At 38.7% G+C, this 19,801-nt stretch overlaps 1 protein-coding gene across 5 annotated transcripts in view; it reads right to left on the bottom strand.

The window, feature by feature from the left end:
- Nucleotides 1–19,801, bottom strand: part of PCSK5 (proprotein convertase subtilisin/kexin type 5) — a 227,857-nt gene that overhangs the window by 68,625 nt on the left and 139,431 nt on the right. For 4 of the 5 annotated variants that reach the window (XM_032096048.1, XM_032096054.1, XM_032096049.1 and 1 more), the window contains exons 11-13: nt 11,102–11,219; nt 9,860–10,048; nt 432–568 (exon numbers count right to left, since the gene is read on the bottom strand). In XM_032096048.1, coding sequence (XP_031951939.1) covers nt 432–568; nt 9,860–10,048; nt 11,102–11,219 — 444 coding nt within the window. Of the gene's footprint in view, nt 1–431; nt 569–9,859; nt 10,049–11,048; nt 11,220–19,801 lie in introns of those variants that run through there. The other variant, XM_032096052.1, reaches the window with a different exon arrangement.

Here is a 19,801-nt window from a genome sequence, read left to right as displayed (position 1 = left end):
AAATAGGATTTGATGACTGGACAAAGAAGCTGATTTTAAAAGTTGAGATTGGCTATCAGAACATGACACAGCTAAAGCAGAGTATAAATACAGAATTAAAATTCTCATTCAATTCTATCAACAGTGGTTGAGTAAGGCTGATCTGTATATTAAATTTTTTAGGGAGAAATTAATCTAAAAAAAAAAAAAAAGAAATAAGCCAGAATAAAAGTGAACCATGTGTCTTAAAAGGTATATAACAGTAACATAAAAATGAAGAGTGCACTGATAACTGAAATTTAGAATAATGATCTTCCCAGCTATGGCTTCACACTAAAACCAGTGTGTGGTCCAGACATTTTATTTACAGATATTCCAGCTGTAAATAAAAGGTGGAAAATAGCAAGCACTTTTCAGAATTCACAGAGCCCAAATAAATGTTAGAGTCCTACCTGGAGTCTTGAAATTTCTCAGCTGAGATGGAGTGTCACAGATTTCCAAGATCCAATCACCCGCTGCTTTTTCACTCCAGCAGTGAGTAGTCATAAACTCCCAGTTTTTGAATCCTTCCATGGAATGATCAAATAGCCTAAAACAAATCATGATATTATTTCAAGGAAAACTTCTTTTCCTGGGAAGCTGTGCCTCCAAGTGTGCAAACACCTGAATAATATAATAATCAACCAGTTCGTTCATTTGCACCTTTACAAACATTATTCATTATGGTTTTCTCACAAGTATTTCAAGCACATTCAACCGTTTTTTGCTGCTTGATGGAAGAGAGTCTTTACATGCCATCATGTTTTTATAATGAAAAAAGAGAATGGCAAGCAAATCCATTGCAAAAATACCAGAATTTCTAATACTATTTAATAGGATTTGTGTGTCTTGGAAAAACTACATATAATACAGAATTTCACTGCTTTAATAGCATGATGTAAATACAAATAACTTGTAAGCTGGAAAATTTCAGTAACATTTATTCTTGGCTTTCGATTGGAAAACTTGAAAGTATTAAACCAAATAAAAATGATGACATTTAAGACAACTGTGATTTAATACATGTCACTTCTTGTGAGGAAGTAATATGTAACTGAGACATTGGCCTCAATCCTTGAACAGCCAAGGTATTGCCCTCTTCAAACATTTCACAGAACTCAGTTTGGGTAAAACCGAAAGACTAATGGCATCTGATTGTTTCATCTAACCAGTACCATTATCCTAATTTCATTACCTAGGTTGTGAGTGAAAACATTAGAACTTAGGCCTGGATGATGATAATTTCAAGTATAGGGAGACCAATTTCAGGTACTGTAATGTGATTGTGATCCTGTATGAGAAGGGGAAGGAGGACCCTTCCTGGCCAGGGATTAGATACAAGAGAATTTGCACTTTTATTCCGTGTTCAGAGTGTGTTGCTTGGTACCCCAAAACTGTTGATGAGAAGAGCACTCTAAGAAGGACTGTTGCCTCCAATAAAATCAAATGGCTCAACTTCTAAAAATACATATATAACTATACATTCACATATATGTATTTTTATATATTTGTGTATATATATACACAGAGATATGTATACATGTCAATTTATACATGCATGTATATACATATATATGTGTGTGTAGTATTTATCATTATTTTAATTTGGTCTTTATGTGTGAAAATTCCAGCGGTAATAGCTGTGCTTAAATATTTTAAAAAAAACAAGAATCTCTACAGCAGAAAATCCAACACATTGAAAATGCTTGTCTGTAAAAGAGAGAAAAACCTAGCATTAGACAACATAAATGTTATATTTGAATTCATGTGAATCTGTTCCTTTCTAAGCTAATTTCAAGATTTATTCTCAAAAGGCTGTGAAGTTCAGCAAATATTGGGAAAACAAGGTACTTGTGTAGGTACATTCCTGCCACACTGGGTAGGAATAAAATGCCATAGTTCTTTCTGGAAGCTTTGGTCAGCCAGAGGCAAGAGGTCAGGTACTCTGTGTCCTACACTTCTTGCAATAGAAACTGTACGGACCTACACGATTGGTGCACTTTGTATCAGTATATTATGAAAATCAAAACCTGATTTTCATGCTCTCATTTCAAACATAGAATCACAGAATCATAGAGTATCCTGAGCTGGCCAGGATCATCAAAATCCACCTGCCGGTGCTACACAGGAAAGCCCCAAGAATTACACCATGTCTCCAAGAGCATTGCTCAAACAATCCTCGACTGTGTCAGGCTTGGTGCTGAGACCACTTCCCTGGGGAGCCTGTTCCAGTGCCCAACCACACTTGGATGAAGAACCTTTTCCTAATATGCAGCTTAACTCCCCTTCAGGGAGTTAACTTCAGGCCGTTACCTCAGATTCTGTCACTTGTCACCAGAGAGGAGGTTGGTGCCTGCCCCTCTGCTTCCCCTCACAAGGAAGATGTGGACTGTGATGAGGTCTCCCCTCAGCATCCTCCAGGCTGAATATGACAAGTGACTTCAGCTGCTCCATGTGCGGCTTTCCCTTCAGACCCCTCCCCATATTTGCAACCTCCTTTGGACACTCTCTAATAGCTTTATAACCTTCTTACACTGCAGTGCCCAAAAGCTCTCCTAGCACTTGAGGTGAGGTTGCCCCAGCGCAGAGCACAGTGGGACAATCCCCTCCCTTGCCCAGCTGGTGATGCTGGGCCTGATGCCCCCAGGACACACTTGACCCCTTCCTGACACGCTGGCCATGGAACTGCTGACTCAAGTTCAACTTGCCATTCAATTTGTGCTACCTTTTTCCATTTTAAATGAATGCCTATAATAGTAGTCTAATTTATTAGCACTTATAAATTTAAATATACATTGGGATTCATTTTCACTGATAATTGTGTGAGATTTTCTTCTGATACAGTTCTGTGTTTCTGTGTGTGTGCCTATAAGTGTATCTGTAGACATATTGGCAGCAGAATGGGCCTGTTTCACGTCACTGTTAAATCAGTTGTGTGAATATAGCAGATCTCACAAATGCATGGCACATACCATTTACTGAAATATTAGAAATTACTACACAGTTATTATCCAGAATTTGCATGCAAGTATGTTCAATTTAAGTCATGTAGGTTATTTCCAACTGTTACTCAAATTGCCATACTGTTGTTTTCTGATAGCTAATGTACTACTTTCTAAACACCCTGTCAATGCAACAAGGCAGCAGTATTTCTCTTTGCTATTATAGCAACTAAATTATATACTATTATATAAGTACTGTGCAATTATAAATTCTGTATTCACTGAGCTTCTATTCATATACATTAGAAACATGAACTGCTGTTTATTTTTACTGTAATTAGTCTGATATTTTCCATAGTACTTTTTGAATAACTAGGTTTGTCTTATTTTGAAATTTTAAATTGTTGTCAGACTTCCATTTTAAAAATTCTTTTAAGTAATTTTGGGTGGAAGAGACAAAAATCCCACATATTGTTTCAATAAAAACACATTTACCTAAAATATGCTGTGACTGGAATTGTAAGCTTCCATCCATGGAAATGGGTAAGATCTGATAATATTATTTCTGAGAAAATTGACCAGTTTTTTTAAAGAATACTTCTCTGGGAAAGATTTGAATTTTATAAAATAAGGCCTAAATTGGAATCTTTGAATGTATGAACTGTGTTTCCACAAAAGATTCTACAAACAAAAAGCTACAGACAGGTCAGAAGAACAGTGAAAACATACTGACTCTGAGGCTGTCTGTGTATGTATTTTGGACATACAAAATGGTCCACGTACTTTTGCTTTGCTTTGTTTATGCACTAAACTCTCAAGTCAAAGAACCTATGAGGCAATACATGGATTTCACTTTAAGTGGTGTTAAAAAAATGAATGAAATTATCAAATGTTCACCTGTATGTTCCTGATTCAGAAAGAAATACATAGTATCTTTTAAGGAGCATGCAGCCACTCCAGAATTTAATTCAGTAATTTGTCAAAATTCATATCAAAACCACACTTATCACACAGATTATCATGTACTAATAAAGTTTGGTACACCATCTGATGACTTACTAGCTGACTATTACAGATTATTATAGACTAAAATACTTAAACAAGATTATTAGAATAATCTGATAGTTTTAATGACCATGATCATATACCTGTACTTACGAACATAACATGCTTTTAAACACCAAAGTGATTAACAACATTTGAATTTTTAAAACTTATTTGTTAACATAACCACAACAGAATTCCAGTTCTGTTGCTCAATTACTCAGGGGACCTTTCTTAGAAACAAAACACTCAACATGGGGTGGACGTGACTGAATGATTGACTATATAAGCTGCTGCTTACAATGAATAGTATACATTTAAAAAAAATTGCTCTTCTCTTCTGAGAAGTTTTATGCCATACTTATCACATACTATATGTATGTCTATATAAGAATATGTTTCACAGTGTAGAATACAATACTTATTTTCTTAAAACATATTCAAGAGTATTAGTCTCTTCCACTGCCACCACTTCAGCCTAAAAATTGTGTAACCCTTCTCCTCAAGAATATAATTTAAAGTGGAAGTGTTCATCTGTAATCAAACTTTAGACCTAGAGGAAGGCAATTAGTTACTTTCTAATAGTGTTAAAAAACCCAACAAACAAGTGTTTCAGCTTTTTAAGGAAAGAATCTTTAAATTCCTAAAAGCTTGGAAAAATTTCTTTCAATTTTCAGTTTCATATGAGAAAAGGCAGTGAAGGTAGGGGATTTGTTTAGCAACACCAGCATCAGCTGTCATGAAAAATAAAAAGTAAATGCGTAAAAGGAGCTTCTTTTTAGTTATCAAGATTGTTTTTTTCAGCTGAGAAGGTGCAGCTGCACCTGATGACAGCAATGGTTGCATACTGAACTCAATGCATTAAAAGCCTGGAAACTCTGCACTAGCTCGTGGCTATGGCTGCAGTGGAGTAGCTGGCAAGAGATAGGAATTCTCTTCCCCTACAGCAGCAGTCTTTGTTATGATGTGCTCCAGCACGCGAAATTGGCAGCCTCACAGGCAAGTGGTCCTTGCCCAGAAGTCTGCATGGCCACAAGTCTTCAAGTGTGCTTATGGTTTGAAGAGACTATACAGTGCCTTCCCAAGCTGCGTACCTGGAAGTGCTTTGGTCAACTATTCTCCTTAAAGCAGCTCTTCTCCACAGGGTCGAATCATCAGCTCCCTGTGAGATGTAGCCCCTGAGAAACTGCAGACAGCTCAAACTGACTTAACCAAAGCTTCAGCCAGACCCTACTGCCCACCTGCACTGAAGTATTTGGAAAAAAAGAAATGGTCAGAGAACACACTAGGCATTTCAGAAGCTTTTTAACCTACATGTGGAAGATCACTTAAAATTTCTGGATGTGGAGCTAAAGAAGACATATTTAAAGTATATGCATACGCACCTTTTTTTTTTTTTCATTTCCATGTTACATCTGGTTATCACAGTTAGTTTTATGATACCTCTGAACTATCATGATAAAGTTGTTTGGAGTAACATGAACAACAGCGTACAATGCCTGCCAGCCTGAAATAGTGGCTAGTACAGCAACCATCATCTTTAAAAGTGGAGAGCTTGTCCCCAGTGACTACACATATCCACAGTAAATGATCCATCATTACTGGCACACATGTCAGGCTGAGGAGCTCCACACACTCCACTGGTCAGCCAGCTGCTCCATAGTGGGATACCTATTCATCAACCCCCCAAAAGAAAAAGAAAATGGAAAAAAAAGAAAAAAAAAAGATACAGCCAGTATGAATGAAACAAAACACAGCAAGTATGAGTTGGGAAAAACAGTTTTCCAAGAACTGTTTCACCCTGTAGACTTTTTTGTGGACTTAAGATTACTACCACCTCAGAGACCTTTTCAGTGAGAGTCAGCATGAAGGTTGGCCCTTAATTTTCATCATAATAGGATACATAAAATGTTGCTTTTGTTTAATATTAGAGTATAACATGTAAGGTGAAGAAAAGATGGATGCCTAGAAAGTAAAGTTTTCCTCTACTTCAGATCACCAAGGTCTTTCACGAAGCAAACAAGTGATTAAGATTAGATAAGAATAACTTTGTTTTGGTCTAAGAGTTTTCGGCAGAGGATGGTATTACTAAAATTTACTGATTGTCTAGGTTTCATGATAGGAAAAAGATGGCCATGAAAATACTTTCTTTTGTTACTGAAGAGAAGTATTATTAATACCAGGGCCATATAAGCTTATGAAGCTAGTGGCCTGGAAAGTTGCCACCATGTGGCTGAAATATTTCAGTTACGCGGTTCAAATGGCAACAGCTGCTTTAAATTTAAAGGGCAAAAATTAAATAAGCCATGACTTCAGTGGGAGACAAATGAGCCCTAAGTTTGCTTCTCCTACCCCCTTTGTATTTAGCTTCTCCTCCACAGCCTGCCTGTACTGAATGTTTGTTAGAACTGACCTTGGTATGTCTCAAAAAACACTCAGAAACCCATGCTGCCAAATCCACTGGCCAATTGTTTTTGAAAAGGGGATACTGTTCCCCTTTGGACTTAAATCTAGCCTCATCCTCACACCAGCCAATACTCTCCCAGCCTGTATTTTCCTCTGCTGCAGCACATCCAATGTAATCATGTTTAGTACTTTCCAAACAACAAAGCAGATGTTCCCTGTAATGCAGATTTTGAAGAATGCACGTAAGGCTTAAACCAGTGACAGTGTAATCCACCAAATGCCTGCAAAGGAATCCACATTGACTCTGACTAACAAGTTTTCTTACTGAAGTCATTTTAGGGGATGTCAACATTAAGGATAAAATATGCAGAAAAAAGGCCAAATATTGCCTTGAGGGACCTACTTGTCAATGCACCAGAAATTACGCACAATGACTTTTCTTCCAGAATCAGTGGAGAATTACATGTAAAATATACCTTTTGCACTTAAAAACATTTTACCAGCAAACTGTTTCAAATTAAACCCAGATGAGTAAATGTAAAGCAATGAGGTTTTCCCTGGGTTCAGTAAAAACAGCTGGTACTGCTGCTATTAATCCTGTACATGTGCGTTAAAAAGTCTTGTATGTCTGAGAAAAACAGTCAGTAGCAATGTACAACAGCCTCTGGGGCCTTTGCCTATAGCATAAAAACCAGACTATTTGCTGCCAATGTGTGTATGCATGCATGCCAAATGCATGCATGCTTACAGCTGAATGCATTTATTCACTGATATTCAGTATTATTGATACTTTAAAAATCAAAAGCCTCATAACTAGTATTTCATACTAGTGAATAACAGCAATCCTACTTCAAGTTTTGTTTTACAACATGATGCTAAAACATATACATCAACAACACACAGCATACTACTAATTTCAAGAAATTACTACCTGTAAGCTGTATAACTCTTACAGCAAGGACAAATAAAATAAGCCTTGAAACACCATTTTGGAAAGTATTGTGTTCATATCCATCACTTTACCCAAAGAAAGGGCTCGTGAAGGTTCTAGGTAATTCAGACCTAGAATTTGCAATATACATTTATCCCTAACATTAGTAGCCCAGAGCTGTTTGTTTCAGTCCAGTGTGATGGCAAGTCAGTATATCTCTGAAGTTTGCATGGGAAGGGAATTTCTGGTGAGACTCTATGAGCTCTGTCATGAATAATTTGTTTTCTGGAAGTGCTAAAACCTGAAAAGGCCTTTCAGGTTTCTTTGTTTTCTGTTCAGTCTTCTGATACTACCAGATAAGAAAGAGCTGAACATCCTCTTATTTTAATATGTATATTTACACTCCCTTTCTCTACTGCAAGTAGAGAAAGTAATTACTTTGTAAGGTGCAAGGGTTACAGAGAGACTGATTGAATTGAATTTTGTACCTATTCCACGCACCAGTCATCGCCAGAGGTGAACTGCGAATATTGGAATGTATTTCTCACTTGCTGTGAGTCAGCTGCAACACATGAAAGCCTAGAGCCAAAAGTTAGCTGTGTGAAGACCACTGGGTTTACACAAGATTGTTTTGTTTGGATACCTAGTTGGATGACTTTCAGTTTTTTTTCATTTTGCACCGAGGAAAAACTACTGCATGAAAATGGAAGAGAAAACTAAAGAGGGATTTCTTCAAACAGAAAAACAAAAGCCTGTTTCATAACTAATAAGAGAAACCTGCCTCACACTGGTTAGCAGAGGACAAATTCTTTGTTCAGCGTAGTAGTGCAGTAGGGAGATACAGATGTGTGTGCCTATGTGCTTTATCAGCAACCTATGACAGCACTTGCAATGAAACACAGGAGGTATTCTAGAGGACCCCAAAATTCCAGGACAACTTTCTCTCCATTTGGTGAATTACTGTCTACAGCTTAAAGAGTATTTTCAGTTTACCTTTTCTTTTAAATTAACATAATCTCTAATGAAAATGTGTATTCACACTTCAATCGGAACCAAGCCCATTTGAGCTCCACCTGTCTCCAAAACAGGCTTTTTGTTTCCTTTTGGATGAGGAAGTACGGACAAAAAGCAGTCTGGAAAGCAGGCCACTCCCAATTCATTAAAAGCCCTGAGGAGCAGGACTAGGGATATTAACTTTTGTGAAGACTTGAATGGCAGAAGAGTTCTCACAATACAGGTTTGATACATGGCAGTTTTTGCAGTTTCTGATACGTAACATCAGCTAACATCAACTTTTCTATGGGAGCCATGCTCTATGTCTAGCAGAATGGCAGTCATCTAAATCAAGTCACCAAGAAAAAAGAATTATCTATCATATTATGGTCCCATCAGGAAGATTTCTAGCCAGCTGGAAAAGTATACAAGCATTTCTTATGGTAAATGTAACTTATTTTCACATTTGGAACTGGGGTAAAGTTTGGAAAGGTTTCTGATGTTTCTTAGGGCCATAACCATCTCTGGTAGGAGGTAGTGTTCTTGACAATGGATTTAGCGAGATTTACATGGGAAAGACTGCCAGTGTTTTCTTTGAAGAAAATTTCTGCTAGTAGACCAGGGAAATAGAAACATCACTGAGAAGTCTTTCAGTTTGCTAATGATTCAGTCCACTTACCAGGGACATAGATTGCACTAATGTTGGAAATGACACACTGGACAAAGAGATACTTGTCTGAGTTCAGTCAGGAGAAAAAAACCACAATTTGATGCACAGTGACAGTTTCTCCAAAAACATAACATAGAGGTGACAGGATGAGGAAGAAGATTGATCTTTCTTAGCAGTTGTGGTTAAAATAGCTGGACATTTGAAAGCAAGTATCCATCACTGCACTGATGGCTAACTTTCAAAAATTTTTGAAGGTGATGGCTAACTTTTAGAAACTTTAATTTGCAATTTACAAGTGAAACCTTTCATTTCAAGCGCCAGTGCTACTTCTCAGTGTTCTCCCACTATGAGTCTTTCATGGATTGAGTATGTTTACTTTGAAAAAAAGGATTTGGAAAGAGGTAACATCAGGGGCCTAAAAAAAATAGTGGCAAAGATATCCTATTCTATCTGATTTTCACTGCTATCAAGAGAAAAAAAAGGATAAGAAAGGAGAAAAATAAAAAATAAGTGGCAATACCACGTAGAAACACTTCCATTCAGCTTCCTTATGAACACTGAGCCTGTTACTATTTTCTTCACGTTTTCCAGCCATCTAATAAATGGTGAGCCACACAAGAACCATTGAAATTGACTAATCTTTGTCTTGGAGTTCAACAGTTTTAACACTACTCTTCTACTGTCATATTTGAGTTAATTTGTACTTCGCTCTGCCCATCTCTCTAAGAAAAAATAATTAGCCTGTGTCTTCTAGCAACCCTACTGTAATGACTTGACTGCTCTTTGCTGACACTGACATCTCAGTGCAGGCTCTGCATGCTGACTGTACTGTGAAATTGGGTTGTCATACTATACCTGTTGGCCAAGAGCTGTGACCTAGTTCCAGAAGGAGAGGTTAGGTAAATTGCCAAGTCTCCACGTCGAGGGTGAGTAATAGTGATACGCACAACAACATGCTCCAAGTAGATCACATGGTGGTTAGGATTATCTGAACAGCCAGTGGCTTTGTAAATTGAACGGACAACGCTGTCAGGTCGTATTGTTCTATAATAGAAGTGTAGTAAACAACATCAGCATTTCTTGCTTTTTGTGTAAAATACACAACCCCATCTTTTTTGCTAAGCAGAGAATGACAGTGTTGGACAACTGAGAAGTCAGTAGCCTATCATCACTAGTTTTAAAATGTGCTTCCTAGCTGAAAATACCACTACAGGGTAATTATTTTACTGCAGATAATGGCTAATGGCAACTGCCTGGGTTTCTGTTAAGCACATACACAAGGTAAAATAGGAATAAGCCTTTGGGACAGAGCATTATTGTGGATTAGTGGCCAGCTGAGAATTGCTGAGATTGTCATGGGATCACAGCTGGTTGCTAAACCCCAGGAAATGCCTGGCATAGCTGGTTCTTGCTTACGTAACAGCAAGTACTACATGTTAAGTACCAAAAGGCCCCTGACTCAGTTGGTTTAAATTGGCATGACATCCTTGCAGACTATACCAGTTACAGATCAAGCCTGTCAAATATAATTATCAACAATAATCATAATGCTTTGGAAGTGTGCCTTATGATTGATGCTGTCTCTATATCCGCAGAGTACACATAATAGAATTTTGCTTTTAAGCCTGGTTCTATAGAGACCCTTTCTTAGCAACTGAAAAGCAGTTTAGTCTTGGCCTCTGAACTAGAGACTCTCCTAAGACTATTTGAGAGACACAATATCATACAGTATTGAAAACATATTTGCTTGTTACTTCCTGGACTGGTAAGTCTGTAGTCTTCTTGCAAACTTGACAGAAATGCATTCAACCAAACATTCTTCTTCCTCGATGCATCTTCTATATAAAAATCCATCATTACCCAGCCTGGCCTGTTTTGTACCTTCACCTTCTGCAATGTTCTTTAAACTAGGGCTTTTTCTCATGCACTACTGGGACCAATGTTTACAGGCAAATGACCTGACATCTGCAAATGTGACAGAGATCCCTGGTATGGTTTAAAAAAGGATACATTATATACAATGCAAGGGAGGGGTAAATTATACCCAATTTCTTTCCATAAGTTTATGCCAGCAAGGGTTTTGGTAGCGGGTATTACTTGATTTGCCGATCTGTGTTCTCCACACACACATGCTGCGGAGGCACTGTTGTCCACTTTTCTGCTTCTGTCACCATTGCTTCAGCATCCATCAGTCCAAATCCATAAAGGTGGCTCACTGCAAGGTATAAACAGAATGGATACATAGCATAAACCCTTGGGTTTCATTACAGACTAATTCCAGAGTGTCACATCCTAACAGGAGTTACTTCTTTTCTCTTCTTCCTTACTTTCATTCAAAGCTCCAAAATCTCATTGCCAGGAACAGTAATGATTATATCTAATTTGTTCAACAAATCTGTTCACTGCTTTATTACAGAAGTGGCATGAGGTGCTACCTACATTGCCCTACCATGAGAACTACAGAATGCCAGGGACTAAAATTGCCTCTGACTGCCCTTTGTCCATGTGCCTTAATTTAGCTCACCTCTCTTGTATGACCAGGGGCTGAGCATAATGAGTGAGAGGAAGGTTACTTCCATTACTCAAACACCAAACACACGCATGGCTATTCATGGAAGGTAACCGAGATAATAAATTTAAGAAGGAACAGAGCATTTTGTAACTGTTGTATTCTCTGAACTTCCCTGAGTGTACGCAGCATGTGGATGCTTTCCTGCTCCTGTACACAATATGCTTCCCATTGGCCAACCAACCAGATAGATCCACCATCTCCCTAAAGCTGTCTGTATGATGACGGTGAAAAGCACTTACTGAATCAGCTGTGTGTTTTTGGTTTCTGTTCTAATCAAAACAGAGACTTGCAAAAGGGTTTTGATGAACTGGAAGAGCTGCTAGCCATGATATTCTGTTATGACAAATTGCTGCTCTTGATAAAGTTCTGACAGCAGAAGGTGAAAGAAAAAAGCTTCCAAAGGGAGGAGTTTAGATTGCAAATATTAGTAAATCAGTTTTTCTTGCTACCACAGACAATGCCACCAGGAAATCCACAGAAGTAAGTGCTATTTTAACCAGCGATGCAACAAAGCACAGTGTAAGTCCTTCCAGCTGCACTTTGTAGATGGTTTGTGAAAGCAATCTCTATTCATTGCCAAACCAAAATTCAAAGGATTCTACCCGAAAAAACCCCAACCGTCTCAAACAAATACAGTCCAATGCATAAAAACAATCAGCGCCTAAGGATCTCATCTTCCAAACATGGTGGTATATAATACTGTCTGAAACTGCCAGCTGAAAAGGATTCTTCAATGAAGAATACAGCAAGGTGTAGTGACTATGTAATGGACTGGTTTTCTTCCCATATCCTTCCCCTTGAGCCCCAAACCAAAGCGCACATAACACGGAAATATTCCTTTGGAGACAACTACATGTATCTCTTCTGCCAAATGGGCAAGCACTGTGTTCCAAAATGAAACTAAAATATATGAAAATAATTAAATTCAGCCCTCCTTCAGCCTTCTGAATTCTCTTTTATGTATTTGAAAAACAAATGGAAAGAGATGTCCTATTTCTATATGTGGGTGGAGCAGACAGAAGGAAGACAAGGAAAGCTTAGATGAAGAAACATTTTGCATTATGAAGAAGATTCCTGTGATGGAAATGTCCTTAGTGTTAGATGTCATCTTGCAAATACTGCATCTGATAATGAGTGCATATTTATCTGTGAAGACAGATGTGTGTTCTTACACTAAAATTTTAATTAATAATCCTTCTGTCTGCTCTGAAGGAGCAGGAGGAACAAGAGTCTTAACTCACATGGTCTGTAACTGCACACAGTTACTCTGTATAGTACATTCAAAGAGCGAGGGATTAAATTTTCATGAATGGAAATTTTTTGCAGCTAACCCATGGAAAATGCATGTTTAATTCCTGACAGTTAGCAACTTATGTTGAATGAGAGCTCAAGACATCCAGTTTTGAAATGCTGTGTGTTCAACCCACCTACTGAGCTCAAACAGCCAAATTTCTCCTCACCTCACCTTTTCTTAACCAGAAATAAGGGCAGAAAAGCACTTAACACTGCCACCACCAGCCAGTGACCTTCAGATGGAAACTCATGTGACTTTTCAGCTATTTGCCCCTAGAATTTTTTTCCCTAGTATGCACATTAAAAATGCAAATAAAATCTATAAAGTGAACTTTCTATCCTTTCTACCCTAACAATTACTTGGAAGACAGATTTTAGGAGAAATTTTATTCCAGGAGAAAAAATTACCACTGAAGGTTATGTGGCTGTTTTAATTGTTCATGAGTCAATGTTTTAAATCTCTTGCGTGAGAGCAGCAGTGTTGTGAGAAGTTCTGCACCTCATGGGGTTTTTTTCACAGTTGAAACAGAAATACCTTTTTTCCTTGAAAGGCCTTCCAATTGAAATAAAAACCTCCTGACAGACAGGGGTACTCTTAAATCCTGCCATGTGGACCGACATTTGGCTGTCCAAAACATTTCCAACTCAAAGCCCTTGATCCAGTGGGTTGGTTAGCAGCTGAAGGTGCCAGTAGAGGCCCATAATTTTCAAAGACTAAATTACAGCAATTTAGGAAAGAATCACAGAGTTAAACAAAGTAGTTGTGTCTTAGAGAAGAAAACAGATTTTGCTGTCTACTACCTTCAAATTGTGCTCCTCCATCTGTGTACATCCTAGTACTCCTGTGAGCTATATGCAAAGGTGCCCATGCCAAAGGTTAAAAACTACCTGATGGTCTACATGGAACTATAAATGTCTTCTGGGAAACACCTGGAACTGCCACTGATTTGTATGCAGAAGATACTGAGTTGACTTTGCTAACCCAGATTAATCAAAAGCACTATCTGAACAGTAATGATGACTGCAGAGTGAGATAAGCGGACTGCAAGTGCAAATGCCTCCAGACCTCGCACCTGCCCACTTATACGCTCTACATTCTCACTGCTGTGAATTGCTACTGGGCTCAGTTGTTGCTAGAAATCATTAAGCATGTCAGAGCCATTTCGTAAAAACGTATTTGTCTTTCACAAACAAAATAGGAATATGAGGTTGGTACAATGTAAGCTGGTGGCTGAGGAGTAGACTGTTGCTGTTACTCAGCTGAAGATTTGGAAAATGGGATCTCCTTATGTGACTAAGGTGTCCATTGATAGAGCTGTCTTGAATTCTCTCTCCACTCAGGCAGCAATGCTAACTGATCATTTATGTATCTGCAAAATCACAGGCATACACAGAGGCTTACAGACGCAGGGCATGTTTCAGAGAAAAACGTGCCTCCAACAACACGAATCTTTTTACCAATAAAGAAAACAACATTTCTCAGTGCTAAAGTCCATTTATTTACCCCTGGTGCAATTCCTTCATTAGTGCACCATGAAAATAAGGCCTTCTGAGCTGCTGGAGAGACTTCCCCAGCTTTTTCATAATCTCCTTGTTTTTGTCTGAAATTGCTATTGAAAATCCAGTAACTTTCTCATTTACATATAGAGAGTATGCAAAGCTACCTTCAAATCTAAAGTTAAAATGTATAGGCCATTTGACTTGACTATGAGAAATATGAATGGCTGGTGTTGATAAATCATAACAGAGAAAAATGCAGACTTCAGAAAAATTGGGCCCAGACACTGAAAACACAACATTTCCAGTGTAGAGAAACTTGATTTGTTAGGCTGCAGTTTCATTGCTTATCATCAAGATGTCTCATCAGTAACTTACATGCTAAGCCTTTCCTTGCTATTTCACTCCTCTGACAAAAGCCATGCATAACATTTTCTCCTGACTGTATTTTTGGCCTTTTAGATATCGTATTCTGTGTACTGTCAAAGCAGCATTTGAAATACAAATATTTTGTATACACATATCAAATGCTAAATCAGGAGAGAAATGGTAATAATTTCAGTGTGACAAATGAGGAACATGCAGCTTCCTCAACTAGATTAATCTGTTTGATACGTGAACTATTATGTTCTGTCCATTTATGCTACTACAGGATCTTGATCCAAAATGAGATTGACAGAATAGGAGTCTAAAATGTCCATTAATACTATGGTTTTCTTAAATGTTGCTTAGCAGGTCTAGAATACATGAGCCTCTTGAGTTACTCTCATCCCACAAATACTTTCAATCGACCAACACCAATCTTTTACATTTGACATTTTAATTGCAAATAGAATGAACTAATTCTATAATGCTTTAACAATTCCATATTGTTTTTCTGTCATTTTCTTAGTATATTGAAATGTTTCAACAAGGAAAACAATTGTCTAACAAGAATTAAATGGACAAAAAGGGGAGAAATGTTATAATGGCATGGTTTAAACCATTTTGTTTTGTCATGTCCTATCTAAGAGAACACCGATCTTGAATAATAATTCATCGTTTCAGCCATATTCCTATTTCATGTCAATTTATGACCAGTAATCTGTGATAACTGAGTGTGATTTCTGCAACACATTACTGCTTTACAAGCCAATAACACAAACATGCAAGAATGTGCTTTTTCCTTCTTGCTTTTAAAACCAATTCCCTTATGGTTTTCAAATTAAGTGCATTATTTGTGTTTCTGTATTTTACACAGAACAATCCCTCAATTTTTGTACTTAAAACCAAATGAAACAGCAAACTAAGTCTTTCCTCCCCAAAGAATTCCCTGAAATCCAGGAATTTTTAAAGACTCAGTATGGATGCAGGAAGACTGAGTTCTTACACTTGTCACCACACTAGAGAAGGTTGTGAAAAACAGAAAGTTGCTCAACAGATTTGTCTTAAAAGTGGCAGCTACAAAGATATACAATGAAAATCTGAAGGGCCTTTATATCATAGAATCGGAGAAGCACAGAATGATTTTGGTTGGAAGGGACCTTTAAAGCTCATCTAGTCTGACCTCCCTGCTATGAGCAGGGACACCTTCCACTACAGCAGGCTGCTGAAAGCCCTGTCCAACCTGGCCTTGAGGCACTTCCAGGATAAGGCATCCACTGCTTCTCTGGGCAACCTGTTCCAGTGCCTCACCATCCAAATCATATAATCACAGAACCAGAAAATGTTAAGGGGCTGGAAAGAACCTTAAAGAGCAACTAGTTCCAACGCCCCCTGCTGTGGGCAGGGACATCTCCCACTCAGGTTGCTCAAAGCCTTATCCAACCTGGTTTTGAACATTTATGGGGTTGGGCATCCACAACCTCCCTGGGCAACCTGTTCCAGCATCTCACCACCCTCACAGTAAAGAATCTTTTCTAAATATCTAATCTAAATTTCCCCTCTTTCAATTTGCTCCCATTATGCCTTGTCCTATCACTACAGATACTGATGAAGAGTGACTCTATGGCTTTCCTGTAGGTCCCCTACAGATAGTGCAAGATTGCTATGAGGTTTCCACATAACCTTCTCTTCTCCAGGCTGAACAGCCACAATTTCTCAGACTGTCTTCGCAGGGAAGATGCTCCAGTGCTCTTACCAATTTATCAGCCCTCCTCCAGACTTGCTCCAACAGCTCCATGTCCTTCTTATGTCGGGGATTGTATGTAGCACTCCAGGTAGGATCTCACCACAGCAGAGCAGAGGGGCAAAATCATGTCCTTCAACCTGCTGGCCCCCCTCCTTTAGATGCAGTCAAGGATTGGGTGGGCTTGCTGGGCTGCAAGTGCACACTGCTGGCCCATGTTGAGTTTTTCATCAACCATCACCCCCAAATCCTTCTCCACGGGGTTGCTCTCAACCACTTCTCGGCCCAACCTGTGGGTGTATCTCAGATTGCCACAATTTGCTTTGTTGAACTCCAAGAGGTTCACACAAACCCCTCTCTCAAACCCGTCAAGGTCCCTCTGGATAGCATCCCTTCCCTCCAGTGTGTTGACTGCACCACACTGCTTGGTGTTGTCAGCGAATTTGATGAGGGTGCACTCGATGGCACTGTCCATGTCACCAACAAAGATGCTGAACAGTACCTGTCACAATACTGACAGATGAGGGACACCACTCATCACTGGTTTCCACGTGGACAATGCACCATTGACCACAACTCGTGTGTGGCCGTTTAGCTAGTTTTTCACCCACCAAGTAGTTCAACCATCAAATACATGTCTCTTCAATTTGAAGACCAGGATGTTGAAAGGTACAATGTCAAACACTTTGCACAAGTCCAGGTAGACGATGTCAGTTGCTCTGCCCCTACCCATCAATCCTGTAGGCCCATCATAGAAGGTCACCAAATTTGTCAGGCATGATTTCCCCCTTGTAAAGCCATGTTGGCTGTTACCAAGTACCCTGTATAAAAATGTCCTTCATTATGTCCAGTCTAAATCTATCCTCATTCAATTTAAAACTATTGCCCAATGTCTTGTCGCTACAGACCTTCATAAAAAGTTTCTTTCTTTCTTCTAAGCCCCTTTAATATATTGAAAGGCTGCAATAACTTCTCACTGGAGCCTTCTCTTCTTCAGGCTGAACAACCCTACCTCTCCCTGCCTTTATTCATAGAAGAGGTGCTCCAGGCCTTTCAACATTTTCATAGCCAGAAAGGTGCTAACACAGTACTTAAAAAATTGCTTTTACTGAGCTTCCAGTTATGCCTATGTCTATTTCTGATTTTTGCATTAGTACCAATAATTTCTTCAGTAATATACTAACCATGGCTTTACCTGATAATAGATTTGACAAAAAAAGACGAGGCTTCTGGATTTTACATTTTTTTCTTTCTGCCAAAAAGCTCCTATTAGTTGATAAAATAAAACACAGACTGTCCAGAAACACTAGCAGGATAGCTAGTAGAAACTAAACCTCCAGCAGCCAGTATACCTTTGTGAGTAGCTTGTATGCAACTCTTACAATGCTATGAGGCTTTGCAGTCATTTAAAAAATAGCCTTAGAACACACCATCTTAAAACATTGAGAAATTAAATCCAAGATTCCATTTGCCTTCACATCCTGGCAGTTTTTATCTATTTCAGGAATTTAAAACTCATAAATACAAGTGGTTATTAAATAGACATTGGTTGACAAAAGGCGCTAAAAGCCAAGTACACTTTTGGGCTATCAGTCAGGCTCTAGCAACAGCATGTAGCACCCAAATAGCTCCTGCCTCTCATGAGCGTCAGCAGCTTCCAGGCAGAGGTCCTTAGTCTTGGGATTCAGCTGGTCCACAGTCAGCAGCGAGCATCCATGAGTACCAAGTACAGCCATAACAAGTTCTCCCATGGCCACAGTTCCTGATTTACTTCTCAGAGCTTGTTTAGGAATGAGTTAAGCAGGTTAATGAAGTCCTCAGAACACAGGGTGCTCCCACATAGACTGTGCCCTGCATACGGGGGTATCTTACCCAGAGTCAGATAAAACATCAGTGAGCTTTGCTGAAAACCTCAGCAGAGTGACCAGGAAGACTGGCTTGCTTCTCCTCTGCCTCTGAAGCAGCAGAGTTGTGATAGAAACAGAAAACGAACTACTGCTGACTGGTGATTGCTATAAAAATTCTGCAGCAGGATTCTAAGACTTCTCTGCAGCAGCATTTGGCTGTAAATCATAAAGCCATAAAGACATTAATCTATATCACTTGAAGTAAGATGGCTTGTGTGAATGGAATAAATCTGAGGATTATATGCATTTAGAAGGGAGAAAAAAATGTTTGCTGAAATGAAGTTGGCTAAGGAGCATCTACAGTAACAGAAGCTATAATTTTTAAACTAGTGGTAGTCTTTATAAATTTTTTTTTTCCAGAAAAAGCACAAAGATCCACTGGAAAACATGGTGGTTTGCAACTTTTCTTTAAAGAAAAAAAGGTATTTTGTGACTGCACTGTGCATCACCTTGTAAAAAAATGTACCCACCTCCTCTATTTGGAGCAAATGTACCTAGGAGGTACATTTAGGATTCCTTGATAGCTCAAAAGCAGACAAATACAATGTCATTCTATCAAACAATAAAAACACCTTTTGGTGAGAGTGTGCTAGGCTTCATCCCAGAACAGATGATGACAGGTGAGTCAAAGGCACTGTAACTGGAAATCCTGACAGATTGTTAGCAGAAGACACAAAGATAGCACCTCTGTGCTGTCAGATGTATCAGACCCATGGCACCCTTCTTGTTCTGTCTCGCACAGAGGCACTGTATGTCCTGAAGTGTTGCAGCTCCAGCAAGATATTTACACTCAAATTAATTCCTGACTGAACATGCCGCTGCAGCAGATTTCGGCAGAAAAAGGGTATATGAGCATGCAGTAAATCACAAAAAAGCGTTTTGCAAATTGTTTAATAATAATGATGCTGAATAGATTACCTAGAGAAATTATTAATTAACTAAGCCAATTTCACAGTACCCCTGTGGAGCTATGTAATAGATGCTGACGAGTAACCTGAAGCAAAAGAAAGTTTAACAGTAAGCCAAGTCTATAGAGATAGCTGGCCAGTAATGTCAGTAACAGACCTTGCGGATGAGGTTCTGCATCCCCTGACTTAAAAGCAAATCCTCGAAAGCTGATTTTTCTGGAGAGGAAAAAAGGATACTGTAATAAAGGACTTCAGGCACCTAACTGAGCTGAGTCATCCTATGTATGCCCTTATCTTTCCCTATTATTACAAGAAATTCTACATCCTGACAGGATATATTAAGTGCTTAAAATACTACATTGTAGCTAGTGTGATCTGCTTCCTAACTGGCCTGAATCCTAGTTCTGTTAAAGTGGTAACACTCTGATATAAAACTACTGCCAGCTTTGTAACTATTGAAAGACATTATAGCAATGCAACAGCAGCAAAGAGCTTTGGTGTTCACAAAGGCAA

This window comes from Corvus moneduloides, chromosome Z, assembly GCF_009650955.1.
Source record: "Corvus moneduloides isolate bCorMon1 chromosome Z, bCorMon1.pri, whole genome shotgun sequence".
Taxonomy (NCBI): domain Eukaryota; kingdom Metazoa; phylum Chordata; class Aves; order Passeriformes; family Corvidae; genus Corvus; species Corvus moneduloides.
The sequence above is the reverse complement of the archived record's forward strand: the minus strand, read 5'-3'. Positions and strand labels throughout refer to the sequence as shown.